The sequence below is a fragment of the Haliotis asinina genome, chromosome 7 (genome assembly GCF_037392515.1).
Source record: "Haliotis asinina isolate JCU_RB_2024 chromosome 7, JCU_Hal_asi_v2, whole genome shotgun sequence".
NCBI classification, from domain to species: domain Eukaryota; kingdom Metazoa; phylum Mollusca; class Gastropoda; order Lepetellida; family Haliotidae; genus Haliotis; species Haliotis asinina.
Genome location: NC_090286.1, coordinates 31,287,019 through 31,310,693, shown reverse-complemented (window position 1 = coordinate 31,310,693; position 23,675 = coordinate 31,287,019). Strand labels below are relative to the sequence as shown.

The 23,675-nt window shown below is 41.7% G+C and overlaps 1 protein-coding gene across 1 annotated transcript; it reads right to left on the bottom strand.

Annotated features, from left to right (window-relative positions):
- Positions 1-789: 789 nt before the first annotated feature.
- On the bottom strand, positions 790-23,064 carry LOC137290227 (A disintegrin and metalloproteinase with thrombospondin motifs adt-1-like). Its single transcript, XM_067820973.1, has 20 exons — positions 22,850-23,064; positions 21,491-21,674; positions 19,733-19,965; positions 18,105-18,266; positions 17,238-17,399; positions 16,112-16,255; positions 14,810-14,953; positions 14,543-14,686; positions 12,434-12,568; positions 12,175-12,318; positions 11,857-12,000; positions 11,134-11,268; positions 10,894-11,037; positions 10,620-10,763; positions 9,731-9,865; positions 9,485-9,628; positions 9,076-9,216; positions 8,022-8,165; positions 4,179-4,343; positions 790-3,001 (listed from the first exon to the last, which is right to left on the bottom strand). Exons 1-20 carry the CDS (start codon positions 22,938-22,940, stop codon positions 2,625-2,627), a joined length of 3,216 nt encoding a protein of 1,071 aa, XP_067677074.1. The 5' UTR covers positions 22,941-23,064; the 3' UTR covers positions 790-2,624.
- Between the last annotated feature and the right edge of the window lie 611 nt (positions 23,065-23,675).

Here is a 23,675-nt window from a genome sequence, read left to right as displayed (position 1 = left end):
CTCTATATATTTCAACTCAATGCATCATTTCTTTTCATCTGTATTGCCCTTAGGACCTTTGGAAGGTCAAGAGTTTTCGGTTCAGTATCCATCTTCACAGAAACAGGAAGTAAAATGTTTGGATCGAAGTTGTTTCCAACCTAAGGTTTCCCAAGGTTTCCCACAAACTTTCAGTAACAGCACTGTTTACCCATTTGAAAGAGAAATACGCAAAGAGGGATACGTTCCTACTCCTCTTGCAGCACCTGACCAAGTTCAGTCAACGTTGTCGTGGCCTAATACGTTGACGCCGACGTCCCTATTCTGGCCGGCAATTGGAGGCGTTTGAAACACTAAACGTCGACCTACGTTCTTTAGGTGAGTGAGTGTGGTTTTATGCCGCATTGAGAAATCCAGCAATATCATGACAGGGTCACCAGAAATGGACTTCACACACTGTCACCATGTGGGAATCGAAACCGCGTCTTTGGCGAACACATTTACCGCCTGTCTTATGCAGTTGGCCTGTATCATAGAACTGGGCAGCATAATTTTCCCTTCCACCAAGAGCGTTCTGTTTTGCTAAAGCCCATAACGAAGATGTCCTCAATCTTCCTTCTCGCTTGGGCTCCTTTTTAATGTAAAACGAAGTATTGGTTTCTATGAAAATATTGCTGGATTATTGCTAAAAGTGCCGTCCAGCCTTACAAACTCACTTAAGAGGAAGCCGCAGACAAACGCAGAACTCATGCTACCTTCCCTTTGTTGAAGAGGCCTTCGTAATATATCAGCGGTGAACTAAAGAAGAGCTTTCTGAAACCTATTAATGTTTATTTTGCATCACAGTCTAGTGTGGGGAATAGCAAGAATTCGCACCCATTTTATCATGATGTTATTGTCTCTGTATTGTATCACAACGGTGCCTCACATCACTATCTACTGTCTCAATATATCTACACATGGTACAATGAAGAAATACGTCAGCGATGACGTCACTATGACGTAAACAAATACTTCATAGCACTGTAGTTCAGTTGGAAGGACGACTTCTCTGCAACAGGATTGACGGATGTACACATTAGGATCTTATATAACATACTTGGCATCACATAATGTACATTATATATAGTTATAGACTGTAAAATATAAAATGATATCGATATAGTTTACTCTATGTACACATACACCACACACATATATACACACAGTCACACACGCACGCACGCACACAAAGACGCGAACGTACGAATCCTCCTCAGTTCTATCTACATTTACTTCGTTGAGTATCGCACACGAATTAATAGTACGATATTACTTTTGGGATCGATAAAGGGCGGCGGACCCTTGACGTCCATCGTTCTGTTGTTGCAAGTGACCAACACTGAAAATTTACAAACAAAACTGTGGAATATCTCGCCTAGCCCTACACTTTTCTAAGACACCAGATCACTCCAGAAAATCACATTATTTGCATCCTTCACAAGGAGCTGATAACGGACTTTGGATCTGGATATTTCCCTTGTTGTGTCATGACGATAACTTAGGGTATTTGCTCGATATACATATAAATGTAGATACACATTCAATATTCTCTGATAAGGATTGTTCAGTATTAGTTCAACTAGCACAAAATGGGTACCCGGTGGGATGAGTTATGTGTCTATAACCCAACGGCGCACATTAAGCTTGGGTTATTCGGGGTAATAATGAAACGTGGGCGCCACGAGCATGCAGGCGGTGTGGATTTAGCGCAATGTAAATGGAATAATTATTATTATAATTATCTTTATCTAGTATTCCAAACAATGAGAAGGCAATGATGGCCCATATCCGGATCCAGGTGGGAAAACATAACAAGCACCCCATGCTATGTAAAAAGAGTTGGCTACGCTTGTCGGAAGAAGACACTAACAGGATCCGACGGTAATGCTCCTCGGCTTGGTTGGTGCACGTCCTCGCGTCGTTACGTATCTGGATGCTCATGATGTCAATCACTGGATCAAATTTCGTTTGTTAACAGACCACACATACAGTTAGCCAAGACATCAGACAGTGTCTGATTGTCCTGCCTCATATCGGTGTTCGAGTCCCAACACAAGTCGAGCCCTTTTCTGGTATTCAGTGCTATGGTATTGATATATTGCATAAGGAGGTGCAAAAACGATACTCACTCGCTCGTTAGGTGTGGGGGTAGATCCACCATTGGGATTAAATGAAAGAACTTAACCCATGTGAGTATGTATGATTTGGCGTTATTTCAGAGCGTGACAGCAATATCACATCCGAATTGGGTTAGATATTGTGGGGAATAGAACCCGAATTTTCGGCGTGACGACCGAACGCCCTAATCACAAGGCTACCCAACCGCTTAGAACCCAAATATCACGAGTTTGTCGGAAGAACAGTCTACAACGCGAATAGGGTGATATCAGATCTGGGTCCCGATTCACAAAACCTTCGTAACTCTATGATAAATTGTAGAGTTACGACACGTCGTAAAGTTACGAACGCATTGTTGATCGGGCTGCTGGACGATCCCTACGATGTATAGTTTTGGTCATACGATCAACCACTTCGTTTATCTACAGTCCGCTGTAAAATGACTGGTAAATCTCTACGGCGTAAAACAACAAACGCAGTCGCGTTCATACAAAGAATGGCTCCAGATCAAACAGTTTGTGTCCTTCCTTTTTCTTGAGAGCTTTCCTGTCGTAGTCTTTGTTCACACTGTTCAGCATACAGCGTTTGGGAACACTCAGGTCATTCTTTCCATCCGTCAACAAATACTCGTAATTAAAAGATCGACAAGATCCTGTTAAGAGACATATGCGCGCGCAGGTAAGCGGCCGATCCACAATCATTTCCTCAATTTCGTATCCCTCAATCACCCAGTCCTCAGTGTCCTGACCATTGAATATGTCTTCCTTCTTCTTTTTGTTGGACACTTTCTCCTCAATTTTTTTCAAACCAGCGACCTCATCCGGGGGACAGTTCCGCAGCAGTTTCTTCACCATTGCCAAGTCTGTAAATATAGAGTCAAGAAAAGCAACTACACAAGACAATTTTAAATTAAACATTTTGAAATATAATTCGTATAATCATAAATTTTAGAATTTATCCTTCCTTCAGTCTCGAGGGACATATATTGAGAGTTAAAATATGAGCACAACAACACCGCGTAGTTAGTTTGGATTGAGTGAGTGCGTTTGGTTTTACACCACTTTTAGCAATATCACGACGGGGGACACCAGAAATGGGCTTCACACGTGTACCCATGGTGGGAATAGATCTCGTGTCCTTGGCGTCATAAGCTAACGCTTTAACTACTAGGCTACCCTACCTGCCACAGCGGTGTCGCCTTTCTTTCATCCATGAAGATACGGTCTGCGATGTTATCGCTTGATAAGTCAAAAGCGAGTGAGTGAGTTTAGGTTTACACCGCCCTCAGCAACATTCCAACTACATGGCGGTGGTCTATGAAAATATCGAGTCTGGACCAGACAATCCAGTGATCAACACCGTGGGCATCGATGTACGCAAACGTAATAAAATTACGTGTGTCGACCAATTCCCGTTAGTCGCCTCTTATGACAAGCATGGGTTACTGAAGATTAATTTTAATCCGGATCTTCACGGGTCTAACAAGTCAATAGTAGAGCTTGTTTCAGTGTTTTAGTCAGTAATATTCCAACTATATGATGTGGTTTGTAAATAATAGTCTGGAACAGACAGTCCAGTTATTGTCATCGTTAGCATCAAACCACGCAACTGTGAAACGACTGCAAACATCAACCAAGATACCGAGAATCGCCACCCGACACCGTAACTTGCCTTTCACAAGCTTGGTTTGCGGACGATCAAATGCAACTCGTCAATTTACTAGAGCTATGGAAGTTTCATTTCTGAAGGGGGCGGTGGGATAGCCTAGTGGTTAAAGCGTTCGCTCGTCACGCCGTTGATCCGGGTTCGACTTCCACATGGGGACATTGTGTGAAGCCCATTTCTGGTGTTCCCCGTCGTGATATTGCTATAAATATTGCTAAGGGCGGCGGAAAACTAAACTCAGTTATTTCTGTACATCACATTGGTCAAGGCTCATTCGACAATGACAGTGGTGGGCGAGAACACTGAATAAGCAGCCCGTTTTGTTCATTTACACATTTACACCTATAAAACTCTCCATAAAACACAAGTGTTACCATCGCAAGGAGCTAGGCACTGTCTGGACTGGGTGTCGGAGCCCCTACAAGTGTTGACGATGTCGCCGTCGACGTTGACGCATTGACGTTGTCGGGTCCTCCTGCCGACACCGCACGTCACCGAACACGCGCTCCACAGATCCCATTTTGTCCAGTGGTCCTTTCCTGTAGGTGAGTTTTGTATATGACATATGTAACTAGAAAGGTCAGGCCTCACACATTGTACCATGTGGGGAACATGTCTGGCAAACAATAAATATATTTCTGTGCAATACACGAGACAAACAAAAAGACAGTCATCAATATCCCCCGCATTACCTCCAATTTCAGTCTAAGTCACACTTGTTGCCATGGAAACGCGAAGAATATTTTATTAAGAATACCCAAACTACCAAAAAGGCACTAATACACCACCAGATCTGTGTATGTGTCAAGTTTGGTGAAGAAATTTTGAATGGTGTTAAAGTTCCGCTCCGGAAAAGATAAATGTGCAAGGACGGACGCACGGGCGGACAGGGTGGATTTAATACCCCCCGCAAAACGCGTTGCGGGGGATAATAATCAGGTTTATATGTTGCAATACGGTCACGAGACTGTCATGATCACTTGACACAATGTCACAGTGGAAACAGTAGTGCCTTCGGGGCGGTTCAATTAACTGCTTTTGTGGAAATGAGGACAGTTCCTAAGAATATACAACGTCTTTATTCTGCGAAGGTGAAGTTTCGACATAGATTCTAATGTTGCTGTCAAGAAAGTTGTCACTGCTTGCTGGACGATGCCATTTGAATCTTTGTCGAAACGCTGCTTATACAAAATAACTCTTTAGCTTACATTTGTAATGTTTGGTTTCCACATCAAAGTGTACACACGAGCCTAATTTCTATTAAACCAACATGTCATACCAACTGTATATGTTGGGGTCTGTCGGTACAAGGTCAATAGCAAATCTATGCAAAAGTGACACGTCATTGTTGCCCGAAGTGTAATGTCGACAGCGGAATCAACCGAGTGTGTGATACAGCTTAATGTAGCCAAACACACCTTAACCGTTTACACAGATTTACTCACAATATGCCATACGACGTTTAACTTGCCAATCAATAATATGGCGACAATTGATTTCATGAATGAATTAATTAATGAATTAAAATAACGGTTTTACCATGTAAGTAAGCCCTTTCTCCAAACACCTGTCAATACGGAGTATATTTGCTCAGCCGTTAAAGCGATATCGATCATCTGTTTTGATTATTCAATACATCTGAGAGACTTTCGAATGTGCATGAAGGAATGGACAATTTTAAACTCTGATGGATAACAGGGCTGAAGCATCTCTATACAATGTTTCTGGATTAGATCAACAGGAATAATGACGCGAGTTTTTGCAACACTGATGTAACGGGCCCTCTGTTTTGTTTACCAAAGATAGGGGGACGCAGATTTCATCCGGAGACAAACAATTATTTCGTCTATGTTTCAAAATACGATAATCAGGGATAATCTACAACAAGGACAGGCCACTCGCTTGCTTTCTTTACCATTTGTACTAATTAACGTGTGCTTCGTCACGCTCCAACGCACACCGTGACTTGGCTCGTTCCCAGCGCTACTTCAGCTGTGTTTAACAGAACTTCAGCCGGTTTTTTGTATCAGTCGGAATTTTACAATGAATGAATGAATGAATGAATGAATTATAGTAAGAATCAAGAGCATGAAGTATGTGAATGAATGAAAGAAACAATACAAGAAAGATGTAGGTGAATGAATGAAAGAATAAATGATACACAGCGGCCTTCCCTCCCAAAACATGTTAAAGAACGCAAAAGTATCGCCAGAACATATGTGTTACCTCCAGCTGTCCTTTTTAAAAAATCTACTTTGAGACATTTTTGTTTACATTAATAATTAATTCAGATATCTTATTCCATATGGGGAATGGAATGGACAGTAACAAAATGTTAACTGACACTGCCACATACCCCTCAAAAACAGAAAGTGTAAAACTGTCACCAAGCCTCCGAAACACCTTTCCAGTTTTGTCAAATAATAAGATCAACAAGAAAGAAAGAAGTTATGGAACTAAAACCCTCAAACATCACAAGCATCAATGGCGGATCAGATCAGATCGGCGATATGTCACTTTTTTCACACAACCCCAAACACACCTTAACATTCTTTTTAGATTATGAAACTATCGCTATTACTTGCAAACACATTTCACCTGATAGTATATTCCCCTCATATGAATTAAAGGTGAATGTGAAAGATGTTTTTGAGGAAATAACGAGGAGTACTCAAACAACGGCGTACAACATTTCAATGGCGGATCAGAACAGATCGGCAATATATCATACAGTAGAACACGGATATTACGAACTCCAAGTGACCAAGGGATTTAGTTCGCTATATCCGTTGTTCGTTATTCACGTTTGACCGCCATATTGGCTCATAGAGATGAAGAGACACGTATATACATGGGCTACATATTTTTATTCTTGTACATTGACATTAAAATTCTGATTTCATTGTTCAAATACATTATCTAGAACATGTTTAACAATCACAACAATTTCAACAATATAACACTTAACTGCGTTTAACACAGCCTGGATTATCTGAAGCTTTGTGTCAAAGGTGATAGCTTTACGTTTGCCTGCCATAGCGACGAGAGCGAACTGAAGATCTGTGTATCAGTCAAGCTTTTAAACACACCTCAAACACACCGTAACATTCATTTTCAGATTATGAAACTATGACTATTACTTGCAAAAACATTTCACCTGATAGTATATTCCCCTCATAAGAATAAAACGTGTATGTGAAAGACGTTTTTGTAGAAACTCTCAAACAACGGTGTGTAGCATTTCATTGACAGATCGGCGATATGTCATATTTTTATCGGCACAATTTAGTCTATCTTCGCGGTGAATCGAGAATAGAAGCCAGTGCTCTATAACATACTGACTTGAAACCTTACTACAAATCTACTGTCCTAACACGGACTCTAATACCAATTATTTGACTTAAACTGAAGTGACAAAATAGTTCACGTATCTTCTACATGTAGGATTTCAGTTGTTACAACACTCAGCGATTTTAATCAGCTGCTGAAAATGAACCGGACTCAGCTGCCGCTATATTGGCTACACTGGTTACGTAACGACCCGAGACGTACGGGGAGATTCTTCTCTCTCTCTCTCTCTCTCTCTCTCTCTCTCTCTCTCTATATATATATATATATATATATATATATATATATATATATATATATATATATATATAGTCTCCCTGCCTTCATGAAGCATATCACAAGTTTGGCTGGTATAAGAGTGAGTGAGTGAGTATTTATTTATTTATTTGGGGAAGTACAAAACCCATCCATGGGGAAGACAAAAAACATTAAAGAAATGAAAAGATTATATAACAAACAACATCTGATTAGTAATAGGTGGTGAAGGAAATCGCAATGGAAATGTAATTGGCTATTGAGTTTGACATGATAATGTAGGCAATTATGTGGAAATGACACACGGGAGTTTTGAAAACAAAAACTGAAAATGGATTTCCCAAATAAACTGACTTCTTTAAGAGCAGTTTCTGTACAAGCATCGCAAATGTGGAATGTGTAAGAATATTAAGAATATAATCGCTTCCGCCCCAAGCGGAAAGAATATCCGATCATCATTCACAATGTCACAAGCTCGTCCCCCTACCCTCTCGAAAAGTCGATCCCAAGATATTCGAAGGATTGACTATTCATTAAATTCCTTCGAGTAGTATACATGTATATTGTATGATACTGGATCCCACCTTGAAAATGGAAAACACGAACTCTCTTACCTGGGCATTTAGGTTTGTTGCAAGACATAGCTTGTAACGTCTCATGTCTACATTTTCCCAGTCCACTACATGACCTTGACCTTGTGACCTTGCCTTTTCCACACGTGACGCTGCAGTCGGTCCAGTGGCCCCATTTGCCCAACTCTGGATTCAATACAGACGGACATACAAGATGACTGCTTCTTCATTTCTTTTATTCCAGGTGTTCACTGTTGTGTGCGCATTTCGTTTAAAGCCCAAGCTACCAATATCTAACATCAAGAAAGCCTGTACTTAACTCTGACAAACCACAGAGAGTTAGAGAATGAGTGCGTGAGTATGGTTTTACGCCGTTTTTAGCAATATCTTGGCAGTGAACACCAGAAACGGGCTTCACACGCTGCGTTGTACCAATGTGGGGAATCGAACCCGTGGCGAACGCTTTAACCACTGGGCTAACCCACTGTCCCTAATAAGTATTAACAGGGTCAGTGTTCAATGCTTCCGGTTACGACGATTTACAATCAAAGTTCCAAGGCTGTACCAAGTGCTAAGCCTTCAATTGTTTGTAATATAATTCTATCCTTTAATGAGGCACGTCTAGATAAGCGACTCTAAGGAAATGTTTTTAGAAGTTATCTTGTAAACTATTTATTATCACCTTTGCGACTTGCGCAAGTCTATCCGTAACCATCCTATCAACAACAATCCCAAAGTACACAGGAACATTCCTAATGTGTTGAGCAAAAATAGTTCAGTTCGTATATCACGGCTTTAACCAGAGGTTACAGACAATCTTCAAAGACTTTACCCTCCCCGAATAATATGTTCATATCGTCATTCCTATTTGGCTGGGGAGATGGGGTAGCTTAGTGGTTAAAGCGTCCGCTCGTCACGCCAATGGCACAATGTGTGAAGCCCATTTCTGGTGTCGCCCGCCGTTATATTGTTGGAAAATTCCTAAAAGGTGGTAAAAAAACATACTCACTCACTGTTCTTTTCCAAGTTTTAGTATTCCACGCGGGAACTGATGACTACATCCTATGACAAACTCGTCGGGATGCATCTGCTTTACCTGGGCAATTTTCAATCTTGCAACTTTCAGTCTGGGAATTACTTCCACTGCATTTTCCACCCGAACATTCCCGTGACCTTGACCTCTGACCCTCACCACAGGTCTCGCTGCAGGAGGTCCAGGTCCCCCAATCTCTCCACGCTGCAATAAGTATTGGTAGTGCTGATGTACCCATTTGTCTTTCAGCATTGTACCTCCGTATACTGTACAAACACAATATCATGTACGGCTGGTACCAATTATTTAAAATCATAATACGTATTCTCAGTCTTCCAAGAAACGAATTGTCCATTTATTCCTGTATGTTAACCCCACGCTTGTAATTGATGACATGACTCAACACTGATTATGATATTTCTGGCAATGGTCTTCGAATTAAAGATATTTGCTGACCGTCTTCAATGCTTACCTGGACAATCCGTGATTTTGCAATCGTTTGTTTCCGTTGATTCTCCTCCACACTCATTGCCTATAGGACACGACCTTGACCTTGACCTTGTACCAGTGTCACATGATTGACTGCAGGGACTCCAGTCTCCCCACCGAGTCCACACTACAAAATACAGAATGGTCATGCAGAGGACGTTTCTCATTTGCACAGACGTCCAACTGTTGTAATCAAACTCACATATAAGACTATGTTCTGCAACCATACCTGGACATGTTATCTTCATACACTCTTCCGTCTGTCGAGATATGCCGTCTCGACAGTTTTCCCCTGTACACGAAGTTGTCCTTGACCTTTCACCTCGACCACAAGTCACACTGCATCCAGTCCATTCGCTCCAGACTGTAAGTTGGATTAAATATATTACATAGAACTTCATTCAGAACTATTTGGAGTCAACACCACATCGGGTGATGTAAGGGGGAAGCATGAGAAAGATGCAGGTCCCAGATCACTGCTTGAGTATATGTGTGAAGGTAATGTCATTCATGTACACAATCCATGTAATATCTAGGTAGGACTTGGAATGATTTAAGTTGCAAGTCAAACAATACTGCAATAGTCCCTGATGCCTACGTTAGATTAGGTAGTGGGACACCTCATTCATACCGCCAGAGACACAATAAGGGTACATCTGCTTTTATATATGACAAGTGTCTTATTTTACACTAAACACATTCTGCATAATGCATTTGCTAGGTCACTAACCCAAACTTTTAACTTTAGCTAGAATCTGAGTTAACCCTGCTTTTACGATGCTTTTTAAAGTACTCCAGACAATGGAGGTTGAACACTTTTAGAGATACAGGTCTTAGATGATTACTGATCATGAAAACCCACGTATGGTGCATACAAATCTAAAACCTTCCCTACAGACCGCCGCCACATAGCTGGAATATTGCTGAGTGCGGCGCAAAACTAAACTCACGCACGAAAACCTAACGGATCCGGGACTTGGTACCATGGTTTAGTGGCAAGCGATGATGTGAACATTTACCATACCATTGATACAGAGAAGAAAAAAGAATCTAGAGGCGTCCACATGAAGACATAGGTTCGGTGAAAGAGAGAAACAGCGTCATTCTGAAGTCATCACCTGCACAATCCACCTGTCGACACTCAACTGTCTCACTGCTCTCCCCTTCGCAGATGTCACCGTTTATGCATTTTCGTGACCTTGACCTTTGGCCAACACCGCATGAGACGCTGCATGCACTCCATGATTGCCAATTAGTCCAATCTGAAATGATAAGAAAGGTTTCAATACTGGTATTTGGAGCGACCATCAGAGATGAAATGTAACGTTACGTATACAGATTTATTGTCCTAGAGAACATTTCCGGCATTAGCATACGTCGGTCGACACTTACTGGGGCAATCAGTGATTTTGCAGTTGTTTGTTTCCCTTGAATCTCCTCTACATCCACCAACAACAGGGCACGACCTTGACCTTGACCTCGTGCCGGTGTCACATGTTTGGCTGCAAGGTCCCCACTCTTCCCATCGAGTCCACACTATGTCACAGGAAACAATTATTCAATGTACGTCACACTCATATACCATGACTACATATACATTGTTTTAGGAGACAAGGCGATTCAAAAGCCAACCTGGGCATGCGGTTTCCACACACTCTTCCGTCTGCTGAGGAGCCCCGTCTTTACAATTTTTCCCTTCACATGAACTTGTCCTTGATCTTTCACCTCGACCACATGTCACACTGCATCCCGTCCAGTCACTCCACACTGCAGTTTACAAAGCATAAATTAAGTGCGTTTTAACAGGAGCCTTCATGGCTATTGCTATTGACAGGCAATGAAAGATAAGTGTTGTATATTGCACGATGGCTCAGGCAACACATTATTGCAATTTATACATAAGAGTCTAAAATGTTGGAAGAAAGAATGGAAGCATGTCTCAGGCTTTAACACTTTTGTGAGTGATTGAGTGAGTTTAGTTTTACGCCACCCTCAACAATATTCCAGCTATATGGCGGTGGTCTGTAAATAAACGAATCTGGACCAGACACTCCAGTGATCAACAGCATGGGCATCGATTTGCGCAATTGGGAACCGATCGCGCGATGACATGTGTCAACCAAGTCAGCGAGCCTGACCACCTGATCCCGTTAGTCGCCTCTGACGACAAGCCTAGTCGCCTTTTTATGGCAAGCATGGGTTGCTGAAGGCCTATTCTACCCCGGGACCTTCACGGGTCTCCACTTTCGGGAAACCAACGTCCAAGAGTATGTGCCGACAACCTTAGACCAGTGCCAAGTGGGAATCGAACCTGACGTCATCGGATTTGGGAAAGAAGGAAGAATAAGTCATCACCTGCACAATCCGCCTCTCGACACTGTCCTGTCTCAATGCTCTCCCCTTTGCAAATGTCACCCGTGTTGCATTTTCGTGACCTTGACTTCTGACCATCTCCGCACGTGACACTGCATGCGCCCCACGAGTTCCAACCACCCCAAGCTTAAACGAGAACACCTAACATTGATAGTGGCATGTAAGGTACCTTCAGAAAGGCAAGGATTGTTATAAACGACCCTTACTTTGTTCTCACTGCACCTTAAAAGAATATATAGATATTGCCATTAACCATTCACTCACTCAAAACAAGAAAAGGTGCCATCATCCTACACTTACTTGGACAATCTATTACTTTGCAACGGTTTGTTTCCCTTGATTCTCCTCGACATCCATTAACAACTGGACACGACCTTGACCTTGACCTTGTGCCAGTGTCACATGTTTGGCTGCAAGGGTCCCATTCTCCCCATCGAGTCCATACTACATCATAGAGAACAACATCAACGTAGTCACATGTCTATACTAGGCTTTTTTCCATGGGTTGTAAATGTATTTCATTTAAAACTAAACAAAAGAAATAGAATTATAAGCATACCTGGACACGTGATCTCCATACACTCTTCTGTTTGGCGAGAAGTCCCGTCTTTACATTTATCCCCTCCACATGAAATCGTCCTTGACCTTTCACCTCGGCCACAGGTCACACTACATGCGCTCCATCCACTCCAAACTGCGATTAAAACTATTCATTATCAATTAACGTGCCTCGCATTGACTGTGCATTCAGAAAAATTGTTTTGTTATGTTGAATGTCCACTCAGATGCAGGGTGGGTCAGGGGTTTGATTTGTCAAGGCCATCGTAGGGCTAAGTTGATCATAACTCCCAAACTTTATCATGCACTTACGACTGTCGTAGAGCTATGATGATCTTGAAGAACGGGGCTCAATACTGGTTGAAATCATACAAAGCCATTCCTTAATCCAAACCAACGCTAAAAACAGGGATTGTTCATGAATGATTTATTGAGGTTATTATGTTAGAAACAACTCCATGACCTGTCAGCCCTATTCGTCATATATCTCTATGTTTGGGAAAGGGTAACATTTATAGGTACAGCTTTGTTGCTTTAAATGTCTGCATCCATACTGAAGAGATGGGTCGGATGAATGGAAGAGGAAAGCCCAAAGAGCATTCTCTTCCCACAGAGGATTCCGTAGTTACGTAGGCAGATATGACAGGAGTAACCTCTGTGGGCAGAGAATGTCCAAAGAGATGGATGTATAAAAGTTTAGCGACTTCGTGAAACCCAAGAGCATCCTTTGGTGCTGACAAACCTCGACACCTATTGTAAGAAGTTATGGGATTCGTAAATACACTCTTCAAAAAACGAAACGCAAAACACAAATATCAATGAACATTTGGTGTTATTCAATGACGTGTAGATCAGCGGAAAACAAAGATACATGAATGAAATTTTGTATTTTGTGGAGCAATGCATTGTTATCTTGTCCATAGTTCATGAGAATAACAGTCATCACAGTCATTACTGCTGTCCAGCAGGTGGTGTTGAAGTCAATACCTCGTGTGACCACCTCCAGCTGCTACCATTGACCGACACCTCTTGGGCCCGACGACCAGGAGGTCAGTCGTTGGATGTGTTGTTGTGGAATCCTTCTCCATTCCCACTGACGCATGTCGAACAACTGTTGAAGATTCTGTGGTGGATTACGACGTTGACGTACCCGTCTGTCGATCTGATCCCAAAGATGCTCGATTGGGTTTGGATCAGGGGATCTGGAGGGCCAGGGGAGGGTATTAATGTTGTTACTAGCCAGGTAGTCCACGGTGGCACGTGCTGTGTGGGGTCTGGTGTTCTCGTGTTGGAAGAGCTGCCGTTGACGGTCAACTAGGTGAAGGACGTGCGGACGGAGAATATGGTCCATGTATCGATTGGCCGTCACATTGCTTTGGACAAGAACAAGATCAGATCGCTCCATACACCATAACACTTTCCTTCGCCTAATCCGCCCACCTGCCTGATGCAGTTAGGATTAGGATGTAGTCATGTCAAGGAGGGGGCAAACCTTTGGACGTTTTGCACGCATTCCTACTTCTCGGAGATGGTTCCTGATTGTCTGATCGGACACTCTTAGGGCTCCAAACTGTTCTTTGCTGTGTCCCGGGCGGTACGATAGCGGTCACTTAGGTGGGTTACCGGATGTACCGATCTTGGACAGGTGTGGTGATTCTAGGTCTTCCTGATCTTGGACGGTCATTTGACGAAATCAATCCCACAATCGAGTTTTTGTGCTGGGATGAACGTTGAAGATCCTTGCCACATCACTCTTTGATTCGCCAGTTTGCAATCGTCCAATTTCCTGTACAGTACTTACAAAGATCGTAGATGAAATTGTGAGATTCATGTGCGTCTTTTATCGTCACATGCTGTACTCATGCTTTGCACGTGAGAAATCCACGCACATCATGACAATCCTGATTGATAAAACCGTTCAAAATCATTTTGGGTTGCGTTTTGTGAGGCATGATCTTCTAAAACATTCCAGAAACAATGTACAATCCTAAAAAAATGTTTGAGTTTACATATGTGTACAAAATTGTAAGTATCATTTTTGAAGAGTGTAATATCACTGGTAAGAAAGGCAGAAGGAGGTTTAGAAAAGAAGAACAATATATATCATCACCTGCACAATCCGCCTCTCGACATTTTTCTTTCTCACTGCTCTCCCCTTCGCAGGTGTCAGCTTTGCTGCATTTCCGTGATCTTGACCTTTCACCTTGGCCACATGTGACGCTGCACGTACTCCACGAGTTCCATTTAGCCCAGGCTTAAACATTATCACGATTTGTGGTTATCGTCAGTTTATGAATGTTTGATATTTTTATCATAAATAGATTATTCCCACTGAATGTGATAAAATTAGTTTATGTTGGCATCGCCGTACACTTACTTGGACAATCTGTGTTTTTGCAATGGTTTGTTTCCGTTGATTCTCCTCGACATCCATTAACAACAGGACACGATCTTGACCTTGACCTCGTACCAGTGTCACATGTTTGGCTGCAAGGTCCCCATTCTCCCCATCGACTCCACACTACATCATAGAGAATAACATCAACGTAGTCAGACGTCTATTCTGAACTTTTTCCATGGATGGTAAATGTATTTTATTTAAAACCAAACGAAACCTTGACCTTTCACCTCGGCCACAGATCACACTACATGCGCTCCATTCACCCCAAACTGCAATGATAACATATGCTTGAAAATACGTTACGGGTATATGCATAAAACGTAACTGCACTTTATGCAATAAGTTGAGCAAGTAACATCTGTTACAAAATGCTTGAAACTCACCGGTGTAGTGATCACACCAGAGTCCAGTCCCCAGCTAGTCAATCAGTCATACTAAGCAGACATCAGTTATAGATTTCTAAACCATTCTAAATCATTGCGGGTCAGAGTTTCATTCCAATAATGTATTCAGTTGAGCAAAATGTATTTTGTGTTTATGTGCGAGTGTACATGAGCTATTTAATTGAGAAATAAAGAATGATCAAGTTGACTTGTTTTCTTTGACGCCAGAGGGCCTCTAACTGTCCTACCTTAAACTGCCTCCCTGGACATAATGTCATATTTTGTCTTGGAGAAAAGGTGGCATTATAACCAGGGTATACTGTATTTTGGAAAATGCAACAGGGAAATTTATAAATTCATCGTAAGTTAGTGAGTGAGTTCAAATTTAAACCGCACTCCATCTATAAGGCGGCTGTTTGTAAATAATCGAGTTGGTATCCGACAGTCCAGTGATCAACATCATGGCCATATATCGAAGCAGCTGGGATACAATGACATATGTTAACCATGTCAGCGAACCTGACCACCCGATCATTTAGTCAACCGCAACCATGGGTTACTGGAGATCATTTCTAACCCGGATCTTCACGAGTTAATTCAAGACCAAAGTTGGATCAGGGATTTAGTTTAACAACAGGATAGACGATACTGAAAAATAGTGCCGAGGTTTGGCATTGGCAGACATAACTACAAAGCGTTCGTTTGACAGGAGAGTAGGAAAATTATTTAGATCCTGCTTGTACATCCTTATTCTCAGTAAATCAGACACAGGAGTAAAACGATTTTTATTTGTACCTACACGTCTTTCCATTTATGTGTGATGTTTTCCTCCTAACCTGGCAATGCTCACTTTTTATGATAAAGGTTGCCTTCGCTGCGATCGTTGTACACTTACTGGGGCAGTCCGTGATTTTGCAGTTGTTTGTTTCCATCAATTCTCCTTTGCATCCATTGGCAACAGGACACGACCTCGACCTTGACCTCGTGCCGGTGTCACAAGTTTGGCTGCATGGACCCCATTCTTCCCATCCAGTCCACACTAAACCACAGAGAATAATATGAGATCACTCAAGTATCCGGTATTATGAACGTTTCCCATTGTTCTGAAATGTCTGAAGTAATCCAGTAAAGGATTATACTGCCAAAATATACTTATGCGTCAAATAAAAATAATTGAAATAATTACATTAACCCATTGTAAAATGTGTGTTCATCCGGTTTGGTATGCTGTACTATAAGTTGTTCAATGGTCACCAGGGGGATATGGGTTAATGTACCCCCGATGTTGGTTATATGTTCAATAAGACCGAACAAATCGTTTTGTAGCCATGGTTAAACGACGACAGCAACAACAACAAAAAAGAATTAGAGTCATCTCTCTTCCATCGATTTGCATTCGCGAAACATCGGTAATTTCCGTACATCATTCGAGATTCAATGTTATCAGAGGAAAAGATTTAGTACCAAATGAGTTCAGCATTCCAAGCGGGGTACATAAAAATGTTACTCGCTTATAAGTAGGATACGCTGAAAATATTAGAAGAGCGTTCAGCCAATCAGAAATTGGCATGTATGTGTGAGGCAAGATAATTGTTTTTGTATGATTCATGAGCAGGATCTGCGATGTGTACAAATAATATGCATACGAAATTTATCAAATGGCTTTTGTGATCGTCGCGTGTTCAGTTGAGTGAGTGAGTTTAGTTTTACGTCTCTTTTAGCAATAGTCCAGCAATATCACAGCGGGAGACACCACTAATTGCCTTCACACATTGTACCCATGTACCCTGGGTCTTTGGTATCTTCATACAAAATTCTTCTAAAGTATTAACGTTAATATACTTTATTAAGTGTTGTTGCCTGATTGGTTGTGGTTGATTTCCACAGCTGGTTTAATATATACAAGCTTTGGTTGGGTCAGGAGAAGGTGGGGGAAGCAAACGCTATGTGTGTACCCACATTCTACATCAACTTCACTCACTCATCCACTGACCAGACATACATCAACTAGATTCACTGACCAGGACAAACGTCTGTTGAGCAGTCCATGGTGTCGTCTGCTTCCCCTGAACATTCACTGACGTCCTTCGAGTTGAGACAGCTCCGGTTCCTTTTCTTCTGACCCACCCCACAGGTCTTGCTACAGGCACCCCAGCTGCTCCACTCTCCCCACACAGCAGGCACTGTACACACCCATAATTTTATACTACTCGAATCAAGTTAGACATCGCCAACAGGTGGAAGACTTTGAAAAGACTGTGACAAATTAACCACTGCCAATAGTCATCGTGTGTTCTTCATCTTCATTTCAGTAAAACATGAATGGATGGCATAACATATTCACAGCCTAAAGCAGGTGGTTCTATTTCCTCAACTCAGACACATAAGACCATATCTTCATTCTAATTCACTCATAAAGAAGATTCGTTTCTTGAAAGTCAGTGAAAACAAGTTTTCAAATGTACTGTTTGTTGTTTAAATACCTGCTGTATGAAAACGTTTTGGACCTATACAGTGATCGACATCAAGAGCGTCTTAACACCACCACGGCGGAAGTCGTCTATTACGACAGTTCCCGGTGATTAGCTCTTAGCCGGCTCTTCACGGATGTTGTAACATAGTGTCGCGATGAATTTGAAAGTGAGTGAGTGTAGTTTTACGCCGTACTCAGCAATATACCAGCTATATGGCGGCGGTATGCATATAATCGAGTCGGAACCAGACATTCCCCTGATCAACAACATGTTGCAACGATCTACGCAACTGGGATTCGATGACGTGTCAACCAAGTCACCGAGCCTGACCACCCGATCCCCTTACTCGCCTCTTCCAACAAGCATGGGCTACTGAAGATCATTTCTAACCTTCACGGGTTTGTCTGAACTCACATTTGCACTCGTTAGAGCACACCTCTGTCTTGACGGCCTCCCCAGCACACTCCCCCGAAGCTTCAGTAACGCGGAGGCAGGTCCGAGTCCTAGTTCTAGATCCCTCCCCACAAAACACTGAACAGTCAGTCCACTGGCTCCAGCCGGACCATCTAGCGACAGCTGAAACAGTGGACAAGGGAAGGGTCATTCAACATCAATATGCAGCTTTCAGCCAATGGTGATTACGCGCGTTTAATTTAATTTAGCAATATACTCAAGCAGGTCGCTAAGGTGCCCATGCTCTGCATAGTACGGTTAACAACACTGCTCAATAACTTTTCAGAGAAAATGTTCAGATTTGAAACCAGGGTCCAGGAGCTCCTTTTACTAACCACCATTTACTCTAAACTTAACCCTAACTGCGACTCTTTAACATTGCACTAAGGTTACGTTATTAACTTGTGATCACCATACTGTGAAAGGAGGCCCAGGTAACTACAATACTCTTTCAAAGAACTATCACATAAATTATTTTAACAACGTTGCCTTAAGAATTGTTTCTAAAACGACATTCAGAAAGTCTATGCTAAATGGTGAAACACTATGTGAGACATCCATGTAAGTGCATGTTTTCTCTGAACCTTTTGCTTGCTAAAGGACGTGCAGGGATAAATATGCAATCCAGAAAGGACACCCCCAGCATATTTATCAGTCAGATAAATATTATTTACCCATACATATGTGCCCATAATTAGCACACTTTGCTCTTTTGAAAACCCTTCAAAAACATTAATCTACCAGTTCATGGATAAATTGATAATTGGTCTGATATGAGTGAATATGGCATGTTTAGTATTACGTGATTCCCGGCACGTTGCCGTTGCAGAAGGGTACATTCGTTAAACTTCAGTACAGCTCTAAAAGGATAATCGATGTAACCCCCTTTCAGGAAGTGTATATCAATGGAGTTACATCAACGCAATGAGATCTGATTTGGAAAATTATTGTGACTAATCAGTTGAGTTGGAGTCCATGTATCGATTCATTACTATGGAGTTTCTGGGTCAATACTCGCCATGCTTACAGTTCCTGATGCAAGCTGTTTTTCACCACCCCCAGCCCTGTCTATAACGACAAAGCCTAAAATGAAATACATGGGCGTATCCAGGAATTTTCAAGTGGGAAAGGGGCAAACTCCCCTAACTTGGCTCTACCAAAGCAAAACATTGACTTCAATGTAGCTTTTAGTGATTTGGGGGTGAGGGTGAGGGTGAGGGTGAGGGTGAGGGTGAGGGTGAGGGTGAGGGTGAGGGTGAGGGTGAGGTTGTCGAATCCCGTAAATCACTCCACCCTTGGATTCGCCAATGAAATAAGTGAAGATTTTATTTAGTTTCAATCTCACAACATTTCAGTCTAAATGGAACTATGCGGTTCTGTCAAATTGACCATATCCAACTATTTGTGCCATGGTCCGGTTGGCGCTTCATGCACACCCATGTGCAATCAACCGAGCAAACCAGGGCGTGGTTCTCGTCATGTCACAGGACTTGAGATTCTATCTTCTGAATATTTTAACGCCCTTCAATATAGATAACAACACACGTGTTTCGCTTTGGATCAAAACGTTGGTTTTGTTCAAGACTTACAGAGTTGTATTTCGCAGACATACGGGAGTGATTGTTTGCAGTCGGTCAAAGCCCAGCTTTTGCTGCTGCCCCCGCTCTTGCTGGACTTGAGCGCCAGACAGCGCCCTGATCCTGAGGCTTCGTTCAGCATCTTCTTCCAGTTGGGCTTTGTGACGTCACTTCCGTCTGCATACCGGAAGACGCGGTCTTCGTCCTGATTGTGCACCCCCATCCAGAAAAGAGGCACCGAATCTCTGACAGAGACACAGAAGAAGCACTGAATGCCAAAACACTGCTAAGCTTTGTTGTTTGTTGTGTAAAGCAGCAATCAGAATATTCAAACTACACAACAGTGGTTTGTAAATAGTCAAATCTAGAAAAGATAATCCAATGATCAACATCATGAGCATCCACTTTCGAAATTGGGATACGATGACATGTCTCAACCAAATCAATGAGTCTGGCAACCCGATCCCGTTAGTCGTCTCGGACGACAAGCATGGGTTGATGAAGATCAGGTCCAACCTGGATCTTCACGGGTAGCACAATAATAAGAAAGCATATATATTCCGCACTGGTTTACATAATACATGTACGTGCAAATATAGAGCCCATACATTCGATAACCGGATTTGACCAAAAATACAATTTTCATTCATTTCATACAGACAACCCAAGGGAGCAAACACAAGTCAATAAATACAGATTATTGTCTGTGGATTTCAACTCATTTAATCTCTTCGATGTGACTTTTCAAGTGAAACGTCACAGCTCCTAATTCAACGTTGCCTTGGCGGATACATTATACAGTTTAGGCCAGTCTTATAGTTTTAGACCTCCGCCGTGGTGTACTGGTTAGAGCGTCCGCCTCGAGAGAGGCATGGTATCTCGGTTAGCTAGCACTATAAAACCAGCTTCAGTCTTGACAATTACAAGCAAAGACACAAACACGCATGCGCGTCGTCACATAAGCAAAATATATGTGTGAAGTAAACCCTATTTCACTTCGATCACCTTGCCTTAAATTTTAGGCGTTTGTGTCTCTCGTCTTCAACCTCAACCAGTAAGTTAGCGGAAGGGCGAAGCATCTTTTTAAATATACATTGTCCTTCCTTGTCCAATTTGTTTTGCTTCGAATCCAAGGTAAAATGTAGTTTCAAGTAGATGGCGAAATATAGTCTGAACATGTTTCTAACGTGTGCAAATATACCATTAAAAGGTAGGGGATATTAGATTTACAAGATTAATAAAAATTTATTCCATTCTTTTGTAAAAGTTTCATGTTTCACACTTTTTCTCATATGCTTTGGTAACATGCTCAAAATGGAATATCCGCTACTTTTTAATGGTATATATTTTTTATAACATCAGGGCTAAATTTCTACAGTGGCAAGGAGTGAGTGAATTTAGTTTTACGCCGCACTCAGCAATGTTCCGGGCCGGCTATATCAGCAAGCCTGACCACCCGATCCCGTTAGTCGCCTCTTACGACAAGCAGAGTCGCCTTTTATGGCAAGCATGATTTGCTGAAGGCCTATTCTACCCAGGGACCTTCATGGGTCTCTATAGTGGCAGGGACAATGAGAAAAGAAAACTTTAAATTATTTCAGGCTGGAATAAAAAAAAGGACGTGAAGGAGACAGGAGACTAGTAAAGAAAGTACATGTACATATAAAAATGAATGTCTTTATCAAAGGGCCTGCAAGGGTGCGTACATTTTGAACGTACATTTAATACGTGCATGGTTCGATTGTTACTCGGATAAAAGTTTCTTCTTACATGTTTTGGGCAATTGTTTTGATCTTATTAAAAACCTTAGCCACTTCGCTCTGTTCCTTGAATATGAGTAGCGTTCCACCCCTGGTTTCGCAGTCCTTCTCGGCAGCGTTCCACGCCTTCGTCGTCGATAGATAATAGTAGCACGTCGAATCCAGCTGGGCCCAGTTGTTTCCAGGGCAAACCTCTACAGAATAAAATCACAGACTTACACGATTTATAGTGATTGATGGTAAAAAAACACTTTCCAAAATCAAAGTTTAAATTGTTAAGAAATCACTGCTGAAAAAAAAACAGATTATGTCTCTGTCATTCGGATGTTTTTGTGGGTGTTTATCGATTTACGGTGATGATATCACGTTTTTAGAAGCGAGTTTGATATTCTGTTTATTACTCTCCAGCATAAACTGATAGAATCTCATGCCCACCGTGTGATGACTCGGCATGAGACGGATATCTATAAATGTTTCAAGTCATAGGCTACTCCACCGCCCCATGTATATGATGACAGAACATTTTAGTCTGGTAATTAGCCAGGTAAAGGAGAGTACACATCCAAGTTTGTTTGATGGTTTATTATATACTATTTCAGATATATAAGACAATCCAGTTAAACGGCATGAACATCGATCTTCACATTAGGGATGAAGTGTGTAAACGAAGTCAGTAAGCATGACCACCCGATCATGTTAGTCGGGATAAGGCAATCAGGGACAATCATAGGTTGACTCATAAGACAAACATGGGTTGAAGATGGCTGAGGACCAGTTACTATTGCAACCCGAATCTACACGGTTAAAAATGAAACAAACGAGAAAGGGTTATTAGGATGCATCTCGGACTAGACACACTGAATCATAGAAAAGACAGCACATTGATTATCCATTGTTGTGTATTGTTACCTAGGACACCGTCTTCCTCAAAGAGAAAGTGTCATAAAAATGTGAAAAAAAACAGTACCGCTATACTTTCACTCCAAAATATCCATACACATCTTGATTGTATTTTTTCTGTATTGTGTTTGAGTTATTTTGAAGCACATGTATGATATCTAAACATGTAGCATTAATGCTAACAGAGTACTTAGGGATATCAGCTTCTTTATCGAAACTGTAACCGCTAACTTGCTGGCTGCATTGTCGTTGGCTGATGAAAACAAGCGACGGGATATTTTGGGCGCGTTTCTATTAATGTATTACGGAAATATTTTGACAGTTTCATATATAAAGTTTAAACATTCATGTTTTCTTCTAACAACATTGCTTTGATTGGGGGACTGGGTTTATTAGCTGTACAAAGATAATCTCCCTTTAACTGAGTCTTAAGTTTCATAATCTCACTTAACATCAAGTAAAGTCTTACCATCATTTTTTGACTTCTTATCCGCATTTGCGCCAATAATCCGACTGGCAAAAGCCAGTACAAACAGAAAACACACCCTCCTGAAATCCATGTTCCTTTAGCAAATGGTATCCATCCCTTAACTATGCATAACTTTCCTGAGCGAATGCACACTCATCTTGAGAAATAGTTATACAAGGGCCACAATAGCAACCCCCTTTGTCTTGAGAACAAATCAACCCTGGCAACCATTTCAACGCAGTTTACAAAACCATTTAATGGCATCAATGGCTACAATGGTTCCCAGACAGCGCAACCAATCAACGCCGTAGTCTGTCGGGCACTGGAACCGTCCAAGACCTGTCGATATCCCATAAAGCTATGCGAAGGACGGTCGTGTTACTGTGCCGATACTGGATAAATGCTGTGATTGAATTTCTCTGTATCTTCCCTTTCACATGAAAACACCAGAAGCTATAGGCTCAAGCGTCCAGGTTGTTTTGATATAACGTCAACATCCTTCTTTCTTCAGGTTATTATTTTTATGGCATCATGGATTATTGTTTATCCTCCGTATGTCCGACTGCTTAAAAAATGTTTAGAAGAGCTGGGTTATGGATCGAATCCTTTTTCAAACTGTGTGCCCATAATCTACATGAATAACAGTAGTTAGTCGTCGAGACGTTATGTTTGTATGTCATGCAATAGATACCACGCCTAGTGGTTAGTGCGTTCCCGGGTTTTATTTCCCAAAAATGTAACTTATTTTTGGAAATGTAACAAAACTGAAAACAAAGTAGTTTTGGATTTTAAGCAGAAAAAATATCGTTCACAATGCATGCTTTTA